This window comes from Polyodon spathula, chromosome 7 (genome assembly GCF_017654505.1).
Source record: "Polyodon spathula isolate WHYD16114869_AA chromosome 7, ASM1765450v1, whole genome shotgun sequence".
NCBI classification, from domain to species: Eukaryota; Metazoa; Chordata; class Actinopteri; order Acipenseriformes; family Polyodontidae; genus Polyodon; species Polyodon spathula.
In genome coordinates, this window is record NC_054540.1 from 35625818 (window position 1) to 35642655 (window position 16838).

A 16838-nucleotide genomic window follows, 5' to 3' on the forward strand; every position below is an offset into this window, starting at 1 on the left:
TCAATACCGTGTGTCCACACAATCGACGGGCTCTGGGGTTGACTAAAAGAGCTGCTCTGAGAAACAGCAAGCGATTACTGAGCCTGTGTGTTTACAGTCTGAGAGCGGAACATGGACACTGAGGGAGGAATAGGTAAACTGGATATTAAGCAGTGCCTAAAACAGTTTGTTTTTCCACCTATATATTAAAATGTCTGGCTTATTATCATATATATTGTAGGGTTGGCGAAGAACATGTTGTTTTTATGATTTGTGTTTGTTTGTTATACTCTAAGTTTTTTTTTTGTTTGTTTGTTTTTTTGTTCCTCTCTTTCGCAGTTGGACAAGGGACAATGACTTCTTCTGTACCCGGGACAGGCACCTGTTTTGTGGCTAAAGGTTTAGATATCAGCCTGGCAGCCTTACAGCGACACGATCCCTACATAAACAACATAATCGATTTGGCTAGCCAAGTTGCGCTGTACACATTCAGTCACAAATCTAATGAGTGGGTAAGACTACGCATTTTAACGATACGTGGTTGTTTTTACGGCGGGCCACAAAGGTCTCAGTCTACCCGAATAAAAAGAAAAAAAAAAAACCTTTGGGTTTTTAAAACCGTTTCCACTTTGTAGACGTGGGAACGCAAACGGACTTTTTAACACTTTTATCAAAAAGTTAATAGGAAGTGCTGTGAAAAAAAAGGAATTGTATTTTGTATCGCCCATCCAAAAGATTAACGTACGTGTGTGTGTATAATTAAAGCGAATTGTAACTATTTATGCAGCCGTTGTGCACTGTGTTTTCTCAACACGCATGCCCTCAGTAATTACACACAGTATAATGGTGTAAATAGATACAGCGTAGTTCACTTGCCCATATGCCATGGTCAGATTTAATAAAGGAGTATTTAGATCGCAATTGGTAAAACGCGAGTCTATCCTTCCTGCTTTGTAAGGTGCCACTGCAGGCCCTGGTGTTGATAGTAGTGTTCAATAAACCTAAATACTGTGTGGAATACTGAAGTTATTGTAAAAGTTGGGTGCAATCAGCTGTGTTGTTGTATTTACAGCACCAAATACTTCCTCACATCACCTGTAGCCTGTGCATCATCCTACAAGCTGTCTATTCATTACTGTTGTGTATGTAGTGATCTAACTGCATCATCACTTTTTTTAAAATCACCAGTTTAATATTTATAACGTAACGTTTTTTTCCTGCAGTTTAACACGTTGTCAACTTTCTGACTTGCAGGAGAAGACAGATGTCGAAGGGAGCCTGTTTGTATATACAAGGTAATGGATTGAACACCCTCCATAATGAAACTTGCAGTGAGGTTTTTCCACCTGGCAAAAAGCTTAGGCTTGGGCAAATAGGCATTCAGTGCTAAACCTGTACTGTTAATAATTGCAATGGGATCCTTTTGGCACAGCGGTTGTGCAGACCTGTAGCAGTGCCTGGAAGTCTCTATTAAGGGTATTTCTATCTGTACAAATATGTCATTTGCAAAGGAAGGGTCTTTGTCTTTTTTTTAAAATACTTTATATATTTATATGAACAATTCAGTAAACCCCCAAATATCTGTTCACTGCTACAAAGTTTATACCCTTTTTTTCGGCCAGTAGAAATTGTTAACAAGCAAAACATTTTCTACTTGCAGGAAACAATGTGGACAAACAGCACAGGTACAAAATAGACAAAAGGTCACTGAGTAAAACTATTTTCATCGGTAACTGATGCACTGCTTTTTATGAGCTTTAAATATGAGCCAATGAAAGGATTTCTGGAATGCTTAAAGGTGCTGTCGTTTGCTGTCTCGGAAGTTTCACAATGTGTGGTACAATCGTCTATTCTGAAAACTACATGATCACCATAAATATTATATCCTCTTATATTATGCTATGGTATCATATTGGGACTGGTATTCATAGTATCGGGAACACTGTTCTTAATCAGTTGCAATAAAATGGTTCAAGCTTGGGTTTCTTCCAGGTAATACATTTTGTAATCTGTAATAGGTACAGATTAGGGTTGTTAATTTCTGTTTAATTTTTAAACATTTTAAACTAAATTTGGGAAATTTTCATAAAATTTCCATCACTATATAGTAAATTACAGTAGTCACAGGCTAGGAGAACACATAAATAAATAAAAATGTATCACTTGTCATGATGCATGTGCATCAACATATAAAATTAATTGAATAAGTTAAATAAAAACAATAGGCAAGTGTATGTTAATAAACTATAATAATATAGCAAAAAGCTAACTAACATTGATAAACTGTCAAACTAAATTAACACAGCACCCCTACACGCTTAATAAAAAATGCAGCAGTGTTATACAGGACATACACATTATTTAACAGAATGGTGAAGCAGCTCACCAGAATGGGAAACACCAAATTGTTTGGCGACTTGTGTCTGATTCTTTTTTTTTTTTTTTTTTTTCAAGAGCTCGAACATTTTCCAACTTTTTTGTAGCAAGGGAAACGGGGGCGAATTTCACTGTTTGTTTACTTGCCATTTTGTAGCGATGAGGTGCACTTGTGGAAATCAGAATGCAAAACGAGTCAATGATATGATGGCGATTTTTGAAAGATTTAATAAACCAATCAGTGTGCCTCAAGACACTCTAGTGATGACAAGTCGCTTTTTTGAAAAGACTGAATAAACCATTTTAATTTAAGTTTGATGATGATGATGAGTTATCAGGTTACAAAACAGTACTGTGTCAGTTGTGAATGAATCGCTGTCTGTGCCAAAAAGGTGTTCTTTTAAACAAAGTTCCTGTTCCTTTAGCCAGAGCATTTACAATGGGAAAGTCTGTTTCACCACAAGGGTGTTCTCTTAGACAAAGTGTTCTCTTAGGAGATGTTCCTATACACGTACACTACTGCACTGCAACATGCATTTGTGTATCAGACAGTATGTGTACAACATTTAACTGTTTGTGGAAAATACTATGAAGAAATACTAAATATTAATTCAATTGGCTTACACTGTAGACTAACTACAGTACTATATAATCACAAAGGCAAACACCTATATTTGGTCTGCATGTCTTTTTTTTTAAACGTTTAGGAATAATTCTAAACTATTAACCCCCTTAATGTGGTTGCTATAGCCACCACTGAATACCCACTTGGTCCAGTCGAGTCTAGTGGAACCCGGCTCTGTTTTTTCTTGGTTCTGTAGATCTGCCTCCCCCAGGCACGGCTTCACCATCATGAATCGGCTGAGTATGGACAACCGGACTGAGCCCATCACCAAAGACCTGGACCTCCAGCTCCAGGACCCCTTCCTTCTCTACCGGAACGCACGCTGTAAGCACCACTTGCCTCTCTCCCTCACCTCACTTTGGGGAAGTTGTATGAGATTCTTACACCCACCAGTGCTATGAAGGTGTATATACATTTATGATCTGCAAGTCGTTCACAAGTTCTGAGAATCACATGTTTTTTAATGGAACCAAAATCTATCCAAGAAAATGTGTAAAAACAGTAATTGTATCATGCCCATGCACATAATTATAATCAGGCTTTTGTGAAAGAATAAAATGTCACAAAGTTGCTGGCAAAAATACAACTTTAATTTGATATAGTTAAGAATATATAAATGAATGCTGTATGAGCTAATCTTTGCAGATCTTCATAGTGCTATCAGTACTACTGCTTGGTATCTCTAAATCATAGTAGCTCCTGCAACATACAGTTTCTATTGCTATTTAGGAGTTTCTCAGTTGATGACAAGTTATAAATAGGCAATGAATAGTGCAGCTAGATAATGTGTCTTGACAACAGAGCCCCTTTACCATATATAGTCAGGAGCATGCTTGTGTGCCAGTGAGTGTCCTGCCAATTTCTGGGGATCCAGGCCAGCCACCCCAGATAAGATAAAAGAAAGTGCTAAACATCTTTGCACACTGGTTCCCAAACCATTCCCAATGTCTCAAAAAACATTTACTTCTTGAAAGTGAAACCAAAATACAGTGTTCTTCCACTTCATTGACAGACAGAGACTAGCAGGCCTCACTTTGTTTTGGTTTGTCGCTTTGCAATAAAATAGGCCTTTTATTTTCAAGTTTATTGAAACTATAGCCACATAGCCAAACAATAGGTTATGCTTATCAGAAAGGCAGCAGTTCAATAAAAATGATAAAACACCAAAACATTAAACTGACCCGGTTTCCTATAGAGTACGTTGATATGGCTGATTAAAAAACGAGCCTCTCACCTCCAGGACGAATGTAGACATGGTCAAGCTGCGTCTCCGAAACCACGTTCCCTTTGTACTTCACCTGCAGCTCATCTGACAAGCGCTGGTGCTTGGGCTTGTGTGACCGGGAGAGCAGATTTCGGATCATTCTCCGGGTGGTGTATTCCTGAGACCGGTCGCTTGTTTCTTGGTTTTAGAAAATACTGGTGTGGTTTTAAAGCAGTCCGGGTACACCACAGCAGCGCAAGTGGCATGTAGATCCACTTGCTTAGCAGGCAGCCTAATATGTCAATGGGCATTAGTTTGTCATCTCTCTCTCTCTCTCCCCTAATTATTTCTTCACTTTTTTTTTTTTTTTTTTTTTATCTTGCATGCCCCCTCCCCCTGGTCTTCTTTCTTTAAACTAATCTCGAGAGGTGTGGGGAAACGTTCACTGTCTGCCTGTCTCCACTACACTTCACCACGATGGGCTCTGCCATTGCTTTCCAGCACTGGCTCCATTCTCCTCCCCGTACTGAAAACAGTCTGCAGATAAGAGTGTTCAAATATTTGTGACATAAGTGCGGACATTAAAAACTATCTTGAAAATAGGTTTGGAACCACAATGTAGATGGCTGTAGACATTACTGTACTCGACTGTTTACTTGTGAGGACAGACCTATTTACCATGCTGCCTTCATATTGTGTAAAAATGCTCCGTGCTTGTTTCTGTGCCAGAACCTTGAAGTGCACAATGGTGTATTGATGTGCTCTGGTTGTGTTTTTGTTTTCAGTGTCCATATATGGGATCTGGTTTTATGACCACGAGGATTGCCGGAGAATCGCAGGACTCATGAAAAAGTAGGTAACTTTAATAAAAGTTAATGTTTTCTTATGCAGAAAACAAGCAATACTGTAATTTTCTCTCACTAGCAGAAGATAATTGTAACAAGTCCCTTACTATTTGGCTGCTTTTTTCTTGTTTTTACTAAAAATTCTTGTATCATACTAAAAAACTAACATCATAAAGGACTTCACGCTACTGCAATGTCTTACCTGTCCTGCACGTTCATTCACTAATATACATCTCATATGTGCAGATTTGAAACCCGGCCTTTGGGGTCAAAGCATGTTGATCATCAAGGGAAGCAGCTGGCTGGTTAATGATGTAAAAATAAGGCGTTGAAGAGGTGTGGTTAATTTCACTGTATAGCTGAAATCACCTAGGATATACAAGACTGTATGATTCTTTATTTCCCAACAGCTAAAATAATTTCCATATACCCTTGTGCTTAATTTAAACCTCTTCAAGTTCTACAAGTCAGGTGCGTTGAACTCACATTATTCAATAAACTTAGCATTTCGGATGTCCACACTCATTTCTTTATCTCTTTTTTTATTTGTTATTCGTCGATTATGAATAGTAGTAAAAAACGAACGTGCGTTAAACCTCAAACGGTCATCCTCTGCGTTTAACACATTGCACATTCCCAGCTAAAATCGCAAAAGTAAACAAATTGGACTATCCACAAAGTCAGCTTTCTGATAAGTGAGTGCACTAAAGACTAAAATATAACAGAGTGAGTTATATATATATTCTGAACTGCATAGGTACAAACAAATACATTACTGTAGAATATATAGTAGTTGTAAAATCGGCTTGTGTGTGGCAGTGTGTAATTGCACTAGTCTATCTCCCCCTTCTCCAGTTTAACACAACAGGAGCTGCTCAAAGCCCAGCAAGGTGGAGGTAGCTCCCCAAGAACACTTCACCCCGGGGACAGCAGAGGTGTGGACATCCTGGAGATGCTGACAAAGGCCAGAGATGAATATAACAAGGTATGCAGATTGTTAACATCACCTCTAGGTGGCACCAAATCAAGGCTTCAAGCCCCAGCCACTTTATAATACATATAGAGGGAGTTGTTTCCTTTACTTCCTTTACTTGGCACTGAGCTGCTCTGGAGACATCCTCATATTATTAAAATCACGTGACAGTGTAACTCTACATTTATATAAACAGAGTTCAGTCCCAGCACTAAGGACACAAAAGCTCAAGGCAGATTTTGAGAAATAATGCCAGAACCCAGAACTACTCAAAATATATTTGAAGATGTGCAGGTTTGCTCTGTAGTGGATAGGAAAATGAGCATGGCTTCTGATTAAGCAGTAGTAATACGGTAAGCTGGTAAAAACCTTTTCTTTAACACTGTGTAGTCCATTCATGTTAAATTTAATGAATGTACTATTGGATGTTTGATTACTGGGGCATTAATCATTGAACAGTGGTGTATTTCAAACATGCTCTTTTAGATCAATTGGAATATACCCCAGAATGTTTTTGGTTAAAGCAAATAGCTGTGCCTCAGGAAGTAATAAAGCACAAAGGGTTAAAAATTAAATTAAATTATCAATGAGTTACCCAGAGCATTTCATGTAATTTATATTGTATTATATGATATATTTGTTTTCACTGCTGTGGTAGGAAGAAAACATTAATTGATTTGAAAGATGCAGTCTGCTAAGAAGTGATTCAGTATTTTACCATTAACATTTTTCCTCTTGGTTTAAAATGCAACCTAATTTTGGGACACCACAGAGGCAGCACACACACAGCCTTGCACTGGGCTTAAATTCTCACAGTGAATTAGCATTGTACTAGCTGACAGTGGACTAAATTAGCCTGCTATTGCTGTACTGTATGTAAACATTGCAGCACACTATAGCCGATCCACATTGTTCTGATAGGATAGGTCTTAAATACTGTAGCTGATCCATGTTGTTCTGATGGGATAGGTCTTAAATACTATAGCTGATCCACTTTGTTCTGATAGGATAGGTCTTAAAGTTGGAAAGCAGTGGTTTGAGAGTGAAGAGTCGTACGGTGTCTGCTGACATGAGTTAAGGGGACTGGTGCTTCAGCTTGACAAGTAGTATTCTGTTTTTGTGGTTTGTATTAAGTTCACCGATTTAAAGAGGGATTTGTAAATAATGTAAATCAAACACCATAGCTTGTATTAAGCCCTGTTAACTGTATAAATGTGTTGGGACGTACCTCCAATATAAGTGTGGTTCAGATGTGTAACACATCTTTTATTCCTTTCCTGCTTTCACTCTCCCTCCCCTGCCCTGTTCTCCTTTCTTCAGGGTAAGCAGAGTTCAGAACCGAAGGAAATCGCTGTCAGCAGTGTGATCTTCGACAACCCCAACCTGATCAAACCCATCCCTGTGAAACCAACAGAAAGGCACTGTGCTCCTGTGCAGCACCAGCAGCCCCGGAAGGTGACACAGCCTGGAGGAAGCTTTGGTCTCTTAGACACGCTGGGGCTCAATTCAGCTGTTCTAAACAGTTGCAGATATAAATACGTGTTTGTTTAATGATTAAAACAAGACCCTTTTCCGGCATTTGGCATACAAACATACAGTAAATACAGTAGATGCTTATGCATGATGATGCACAAAGGGCCCTATATAAATAATCTAAACTGTATATATATATATATATATATATATATATATATATATATATATATATATATATATATATATATATATATATATATATATATATGTATGTTCAGTTGATGGGATAGACTTAATTTGCTGACAGTTATACACAACTTAATCATACAGTTTAGTTTTAAAACAACTAGTTGTCAATCCAGTGGGAGCTCATCTAATTTAAAGTTCAAATGACGAGTGCTTGGAAAACTGGAAACGAAATGTCACGAAGGTTCCTATCTGCTCAATTAAAATGCATTGTAGTTGGCCAAGAATAACATAAAAATCCCTATGACACTACTAAAACAATTTGAGAGAAAGACAACATCAAAAGAAAGATCCACCATAATGACTTATTGTTTCATTTTAATATTAATACTTTAGGAAGTATCCCATATAAGAAAATACTAGTTTTCTCTCATTTGCTGTAGCATGTAGTGTATACTATAAAAAGCTGTAGTGTTTTTGAATGGTACATGAAACTACGCATTCAGTGTGCACTAACATAAAGTAATGGGGCAGATTACTGAGCTTTGCTAACAGAGTGAAACACTGTTAAATGTTTATAAGTGTAAAAACAATATTATAAAAACAGTTATGGAAAGCCAAATGACCTTGCTAAAACACTGTACAACCTAAGTTTTCAAATATTTACAAAAATGCTTATACACTGTTGGCCTCCCACGATTAAATCGAAAATCAATTTTTCAATTGATTCCATTCCTCATTATATACATCAATATAAATACAGGGTAATCGATTTTAAATAATTACATTTTTGTACCACACATAGTTAATAATGTTATTTAAGTTTATCAGCGAAAAAGTACAGAACGCCCTGCCTTGCTATTTACAGTATTTCTGCCACACAAGCAGTGGGCGTGCAATGCTTTTCTTGTTCGTGTTAACTAGCATCTGATTTGCTGGTCCCATCCTACCAGCGACTCAGTTTTGAAAATGCTTTGTAAGTACGCCCTTCTGTGTATTCGATGTAAATAAAAAGCATGCCGCCTTGGATCCAGAAAAGGCCTGTAGTCCTGGCAAACAACCTGTAAATACATTGTGACATTGAAGAAAACTGACTGCATATAGTTTGCGCTTCTTTGTTAAACCAGGGAATAGTTCTGTTTTATCATCGATATTGATTTGAACAGTTATGTTTTGTGTGCCCAATTAGTCGATTGCTATTCGAAGGCTTAACTGACAGCCCTAGTATTCTGCCAGACAGCAAGCACATTCATTTAAAAGTCTACTGGGGGTTGAGCTTCCGATGCATTGCAGAGACAGACCAAGGCATGCATGCTTCGGCGTGTACTTTGGGTAAAGATAACACTGACGAGCATGAGAACACTCACAATCACACTTAATCACACAAAATAATGATGTTTCCACAATTTCCAAACATCAGTTTTGCATTATTATTATGCTTTAATAAAAACTGATTTTTTTTGTATATACAGTAGTACTGTATATCAAGAATGACTGAGGTATCTTAGTACTGATTAGTATGATTTAGATGCCACAGAGCTGCAGGAACTGTTCCAGGCCGGTGTGATCGGCAACAGAGACGGGAAGATTGTGCTTGACGATAAACTTGTAAAAAGTGTCTCTGTCTCCATCACTGAAGTATCTCCGTCACTAAATATAACAAGCCACGTATATGCTTTGAATTCACAACAGGGTTTCCATAATGCTTGTAAGTTTTCCATGCGAGTTGCACAGTCATGACGGCACCATGTTTCACTGTCTGGACTGTCCAGCGGTATTCACAGTAAAACGTCAGCCCTATTATCACTCAGACACTCGACTTCTTTTAAAAATTACCATTCTGCTTCCAATTTTAATAGCTGATAAAGTATTACAATTGTTAAAATTTGATAATAATACGTTTTTGAAGGGGCCCTAAGCCTTTTGCCAGTTAACATGGCTGTTGTACATAAGAGCTTTATGGACCCAGTTAGAATGCCATAGAACTATCAACAGCGGAAATATATATAGATTAATTAAATTCTGTAAAAACAAAAACAGGAAAGCATTCATGGAGTATCCTTAATTTATGAATAAGCGTAGCTTAATACCCTTTTGGCTTAATGCCTTAGCAGAGACCAGTATAGTAGCTGCTATAGTCAAATCGTAGCAGTTGACATTTCAGTGTTGGTTCAGAGTAGCTTCAAATGTTGTTATCTGAATAGATTTTTCTTGCATTACTCTTACTATTGTCTAATGATTGCAATCATTCTGAGTTGTTCTGTTGCTCTAATATTAAGTTCCAAATTTTTCTTTAAGTCTGCCTTTATGTGGCTTGAGTTTGTCAGGAGAATCCAATCCACCGGGACTGAACGCCTTCCTCCTTCCTTTTAAAATAATGTGACTATGTGCCCACCTGTCTATGTAAATGTAGACAGATTTAGAGAAATTATAATATCCCAGTACTGGAGACCCAGAACCACAATATAGCAATGGAAATGTAAAAAATCTAAATTAATGACATTTGAAGCTACTTCCTCTTCCTTGAGTTAACTGAGAAGTATTCTCCTCTTGCAGGACGGTGAGTCTGAGCCCAAGCACTTATCCTTGGCAGCCCTTTTTGGAACCAAGGACAAGTCTGTTCCAGTTTCCACGATGGAGCAGGACAGCAGCATGCAGTCGGGAGGCGCTAAATGCGAGAATCGCCCTGCAGTGCTCCGATCCCTTTCTTATGAGGAACCAGGGCAGGCACCCTCAAAGGCAGCTGCAGACAGCAGCATCGCCCACCCCTGTCTGGCCTTCCAGAATCTGATGACCCTCCGAGGAGGGGGTGTGGAGCTACAGCCTGTCTTGGAATCTCCTGAAAACCGGCTGTGCGAGAACGGGGGGTTCCAGCCAGCTTGTTGCCCCGGCCGAAACTCTCTGCACAGGCTGTTCCATCCCCCGGCCTCCGCCTGCTCGCATCAGCAGACCCAGCTCGAGGGAGCAGAAAACCTGAGCAAGCCTGACTCCGGAGCAGGCCCCCCAGCAGAGCCCCTGGGCTTCAGCAGCAGCAGTCGCCAGTCGCAGCCCCTCTTCTTCAGCCCCAGCGGCCCCCAGCTTGTAGCTCCCTCTCCCCGGCACCCTGTTCCAGGCGTGGTCTACCCCCACGATCTTATCCAGAGACTGCAGCTGGTCCAGCAGGAGCAGAACCCTGATGGGCTGCCCAGGCCTGCTCTTGCAGCCAGGTTCCACGAGCCCCTCAGCCAGAGTGCCAGGCCCCTGGTTACCTGGGCAGAGAAGAGCCCCGCCGGGGACAAGTCAAACCCTCTGTTTCAGGTAATGTGTTTATAGCACGGTCAGCCTTGAAGGTAAGAGGGACTCGATCTCATGAACGAACAAAAAACAAACCGCACGCGTACTTTGAAAATATTGTAAATTTGTTCATTTTAGTAGAGGTCAGATCGTCAGAAAAAGTAATTGCCTTATAAGAAGAGATAGACATAAAATAAGCTCTGTGTTAAATTAAACATGTTTAAAGTTCTTACTGTACATGCCATCTGCTGCCGTTGGGCTCGTTCCCTCAATAAGAGAATCTCACTGTGCTTTGAAGGGAAGAAGAGAGGCGTCTCTTTGAACTCTTCTTGGATCAGCACCTTTGTGTAACACTGCGGGCAGACTTTATCGGCCTGACTCGGTGCTCAGCTCATGTCAGTTTCCAGTCGACTTTGCAGGCTAATGCTTTCACTGTCCCCTGTACCGCTACTCTAAACCTGAATTCTTGCATCTTTCAGTTCGTAGTTATGAACTGTTGATTTAAATTACAGTTTATAGCTTGTGATTTTTTACAATGATAGGATAAATATATTTATCCATTGCATTGCATTATGCACTATTATTTTGTTATTATTTACAGTAATAATTGGGGCCTTGGGTATAGGTGAACAGAAATCCACAAAATGTTGTTCAAGTCCTTGTTAAATGGTCATATTACTTTAAGACATGCTTAGAAGACTTGAGAAATTCTGTGATTACTCTAATGCAGTCAAGTTTAAACAGCATATGAGCATATCAAATATGGAGCAGTGGACAAGTTTGTGCCCCCGAGATCAGAGTGCCGTGCTGCAGCAGCAATATGTGCCTCCTAGAACAGAGAGTGCTGTGCTGCAGCAGCAGCTGACGGTCTTAATTTCTGCTGTACAGATGTAGCAGTAGAGGAACTAAAGCCATTACAACATACTAATCTAGACTCTTATGTTGTTTTTTGTGCCATTTGATAATTGTGCATGTTGCTGTCCTTTTTATTTTGGAATACAGTGGTTAGGTAATTGTCAAGAGAAAAATAATTATTCCAATTGAGAAATACACATATACATACAGCTTATAAGAACATAAGAAAGTTTAGAAACGAGAGGAGGCCATTCAGCCCATCTTGCTTGTTTGGTTGTTAGTAGCTCATTGATCCCAGAATCTCATCAAGCAGCTTCTTGAAGGATCCCAGGGTGTCAGCTTCAACAACATTACTGGGGAGTTGATTCCAGACCCTCACGATTTTCTGTGTAAAAAAAAGTGCCTCCTATTTTCTGTTTTGAATGCCCCTTTGTCTAATCTCCATTTGTGACCCCTGGTCCTTGTTTCTTTTTTCAGGTTGAAAAAGTCCCTTGGGTCGACATTGTCAATACGTTTTAGAATTTAGAATGCTTGAATTAGGTCACCGCATAGTCGTCTTTGTTCAAGACTGAATAGATTCAGTTCTTTTAGCCTGTCTGCATATGACATGCCATTTAAACCCGGAATAATTCTGGTCGCTCTTCTTTGCACTCTTTCTGGAGCAGCAATATACTTTTTGTAGCGAGGTGACCGGAACTGAACACAATATTCAAGATGAGATCTTGCTAATGTATTGTATAGTTTTAACATTACTTCCCTTGATTTAAATTCAACACTTTTCACAATGTATCTGAGCATCTTGTTGGCCTTTTTTATAGCTTCCCCACATTGTTTAGATGAAGACATTTCTGAGTCAACAAAAACTCCTAGTTATTTTTCATAGAGTCCTTCTTTAATATCATCCTGCCCTCCTCATCCATCACACCCTCCATGTATGCAAGGCAATAAAAGGAGGGAGGATACAGTAGATTGTTTGCCAGTAATGTCTTTGGCTAGACCCAGCTTGCAGTCTGAATGTGGCATGTTTAGAAACTGACAAGATCTCTTGTCTTCATCAGGTGATCTCTCCCCAGCGAATCCCAGCTACAGTGGCCCCCACTCTGCTCATGTCTCCCATGGAGTTCTCCCTGTCCAAAGCAGGGAAGCCCGCAGAGAGCAGCCGGCTCGCCATGCCCCCAGCGGAGAGCTGTCAGAGGTTGAGCAGGTTGTTATCCCCCAGGCAGGCTGTGGAGCCTGTCAGTCTGACACCCAGCACTCTCACCAAGAGCCAGCTCCAGGATACACTACTCTACCTGATCAAGGTAAGGACAGTGCAGAAGAGAACTGCTTGCTTATTCATGGAATTTATTTAAAAGAGAAGTCTCGTTCATATTGCATTGCTCTTACCTGAATCCGTCCTCCTGGTTAACTATGCACCTTTTTTTTATCTTGGCAAGCGTTTTTAGTTTGTGTGAATGTATGTTTTTGTATTTATAAAAACATTTTCTTGTATAGAGAAAACCAACTGGTAATGGTGGTCATCATTATTTATTTCCACCTGACACTCAAAAAAAGCACCCACAGTACGTTGCAGAATCTTGGTTATGTGTTATAACCGCAGTTAAAATCACCTTTTTTGTTTTGTATTGTTTGTTTAAAAAGTATGAATTCTGAACTTTTTTAGAAGTGTTTTCTAAGTAGCAAGTGTGGTAATTGACAATAATTTGATCTGCAGTGCAAAATAAGCACTGCGTTTGTGCTTTCTTCACCACTGAACACATTAATTATCTTGTCAGATCTAAAAAAAGCGATTTCCTCTAACCCTGTGTTGATCTTGCAGTCTAGCTGATTTATTGACCACATTATTATCATGACTAAATACAATAAAAATTTAAAAACATTGATGTTGGAGCCACAGTGGAGAAGGGCTAGGGGTAGCAATGCTTAAACCCACAGAATAGATGCTAAGGGTCTCTTTCTTGGATCTTCTAGAACTCTGAGCAGGCTTGGTTGATAGCAGTTGATTAAGCAATTAAGGGCAACATTCAAAGATGGTTCTAGTACAGTGCTTTCAATAAAATGTGGAAAACTGAGCAAGCTGAAATCAGCAAAACAATTGACACGGGGGGGGGGTGGGGGTGGCAAAAAGCCTTTTTATTATTTTTTGTTAAATGAAACTCAATGTTAGTTTTTTTTAAGTCGTACAATAAAAAACAAAGTCGTTTTTCAGTTTACAAAAACTCGAACTCTCAGAAGTCAACTCTTTTCAGTGGCATCTTTTAACGTCAGGTCTATGAAGTGGTGGTAATACATATTCATTCAGATTTAGTGGAATTATTTTGTTAGCTAACAGACCTCAAAACACAGAATACTCAGCTGTTTGATTACCTTATGAACCAATAAACCCTCACTGTGACCCACACCTGATTCTGTGCACGGTTTCTTTTTCAGAATGATTCCTCCTTCCTAAACACCATCTATGAAGCTTATCTCTCCAGTATGACGAATGACAAGTGACCGAAAAAGATTTTTTTTTTTTTTTATATGTAAATGCTGCGTTTTTTGTAAAGTTGCCGATTTGAACAAATTTGATAGAAAAAAATCTGATCTTTATGTGTGAGTATTTCTTCAAAAGACACCTTATTATTTTTCGATTTTTACGTGTTTTATTTTTAAGCTTTTTTTTTAATGAAGTTTCCAGTAATAAAAGGAAGGAAGAATAACTTAAATGCAGTTTTATACAAATCTGTATTCGTAGATCATGGAAAGAGAATGTAAAGTCTAGACTGTGTTCGGCATGTAAGATACTTGGAAAACGTTTGAACGCAGGCTGGCAGCTGGCTTTGCTTGTCCTCGCACATAGAGATTGCTTCCTCGTTCTCAGAGTTGTTATATGAAACAACAGTGCAGGTGAAGTAGTATTTTATTTCAGATATTTTGTTTTAAAAAGAATATTTTTCTATGGTCCCACGTGGTGGAGTTCATTGTTTACGCCTCTCTTTCCAAGATGTGTTGATCACAGAAAAGACGGGATGATTTAAAGCAGAAGAACTGGTCACAGTAATATTTTAATGCAGTTTTATCAGGTTTTAAAATCATGCTTGTTTTGTCCAGTCTTTCTTTTAACAGGAAAATCATTAAATTACTTTATGGCCCATTTCAAAGTTGCGTGAGATTTATTTTTTTATGTACGTATTTCCCTCTGCAAATCTAAACATTTAACATTTTGAGTAATGTGTTGTATTTAAACTATCCTACACTTTTTTATTGTTCTCTATAGAAAAGTATACAGGATTTACATTTTTGTTTTAAATTTTACATTGATTTTCACATTAAGTATTCAATTACTGGTATGCAGTGCATCACAATACTACAAATGTTAACTGTTTGAAGAAAAAAAAAAAAAAATCCTTAAATAATCTAGTATCTGTGGAACATTCAGTCAGTACTTTATTGTATTCTAACCATCACTTCCACAGTGTTCTACAAAATTCTCCCACGTACAGAGGCACGAATTCATGAGTTTGTTCTAAACTCAAACAGTGGTCCATATCATTTGGGTGTGGTTTGGCTTGTTTGATAAGCCATTAACCTTTCATTAAATCCCAAAGGAGAGAGAGCTGTACTCATGAAAGGCTGATAGTATGTGTGCAGAGTACAATTATAGATTTTGGATAATTATTGAAAAATTGTTTTTTATATACACACACACACACACACACACACACACACACACACACACACACACACACACACACACACACACACACACACACACACACACACACACACACACACACACACACACACACACACACACACACACACACACACACACACACACACACACACACACACACACACAGTGCCTTGCAAAAGTATTCAGACCCCTGACCAATTCTCTCATATTACTGAATTGCAAATGATACATTGAAATTTCATTCTGTTTGATATTTTTAAACACTGAAACTCTGAATCAATTATTGTAAGGTGACATTGGTTTTATGTTGGGAAATATTTTTAAGAAAAATAAAAAACTGAAATATCTTGCTTGCATGAGTATTCAGCCCCTGTGCTGTGGAAGCTCCCAGTTTCCACCGATGAAAGAAATTGCCCTAATTAGGACAAAACTACCTTACTATTGTCCTCCACCTGTGAACCATGAAAGTTCCTGTCACATTTTCTATATGAAAACCCCACTTTTGAAGGATCATTGGTAAGGCTGTGAATCTGAAGGAAAATGAAGACCAAAGAGCATTCTACAGAAGTTAGAGATAAAGTAATACAAGTAATACAAAAATATTTCCCAACATAAAACCAATGTCACCTTACAGTAATTGATTTTGGGTTTAAGTGTTTTAAAATATAATATCAAACAGAACGAAATTTCAATGTACCATTTGTAATTCAATAGTATGAGAGAATTGGTCAGGGGTCTGAATTTGTAATTCAGTAGTATGAGAGAGTTGGTCAGGGGTCTGAAGGTGTGTGTGTGTGCGTGCGTGTGCGCGCGCAGTACTGTGCAGAAGTTTTAGGCAGGAGTGAAAAAATGCTGTAAAGTAAGAATGGTTTCGCTCAGCATGTAATAAACAACAGAAAATAAAAAGGTTGTAACAAAACCATCACATGGCACGTGAAGCCAAAATAAACAGACTAACACTTACACAAACAGTGGACTAACAGACAAACAAGGTGAGTGAAAACAACGGTCGTATAAATTACTTTAAGTTTTCTCGTTTCTTAATTCTCTCCTCTCCCCACCCGTTCTCCACTCACCGAACACACAACCCAGAGAATGTGAAAACATGCTACTTTTATGCAGCTGTACCGAGACTCGACCTCTAATCAATTGGAGTCGCGGTACAACTGCACGTGAATTAATAAAGTGCAATTCCCCGTGCTCACACATTACATTTTACTTGCACGTGAAGGGCTGTGCAATCCTCGTGCCGAAATACAAATATACGTTTTAAACACTTGTGTTACACAGACCCATTTATATCCCGTGTACCAATGATTATACACCAACATTTAACGCACCACACGCAACATATAACAGAAAATACA

General features: G+C 38.8%; 2 protein-coding genes across 5 annotated transcripts in view; one reads left to right on the plus strand and one right to left on the minus strand.

Annotated features, from left to right (window-relative positions):
* LOC121318589 (voltage-dependent L-type calcium channel subunit alpha-1C-like) overlaps positions 1-4921 on the minus strand; it is a 378812-nt gene extending 373891 nt beyond the window's left edge. Inside the window, exon 1 of one of the 2 annotated variants that reach the window (XM_041255428.1) lies at positions 4215-4921. In XM_041255428.1, coding sequence (XP_041111362.1) covers positions 4215-4344 — 130 coding nt within the window. In that variant the 5' untranslated portion in view covers positions 4345-4921. The remainder of the gene's footprint in view (positions 1-4214) is intronic. The other variant, XM_041255429.1, reaches the window with a different exon arrangement.
* Positions 71-14935, plus strand: LOC121318591 (mRNA-decapping enzyme 1B-like). Of its 3 annotated transcripts, XM_041255433.1 has the most exons (10): positions 71-133; positions 319-491; positions 1234-1274; positions 3177-3304; positions 4970-5036; positions 5885-6014; positions 7323-7457; positions 10221-10961; positions 12851-13093; positions 14223-14935. In XM_041255433.1, exons 1-10 carry the CDS (start codon positions 112-114, stop codon positions 14286-14288), a joined length of 1746 nt encoding a protein of 581 aa, XP_041111367.1. In that variant the 5' UTR covers positions 71-111; the 3' UTR covers positions 14289-14935. The 3 variants fall into 3 exon arrangements, with proteins under 3 accessions (XP_041111367.1, XP_041111368.1, XP_041111369.1); XM_041255434.1 differs by lacking the exon at positions 71-133 and having other exon boundaries at positions 319-378; XM_041255435.1 differs by lacking the exon at positions 71-133 and having other exon boundaries at positions 411-487.
* The last annotated feature ends 1903 nt before the right edge of the window (positions 14936-16838 follow it).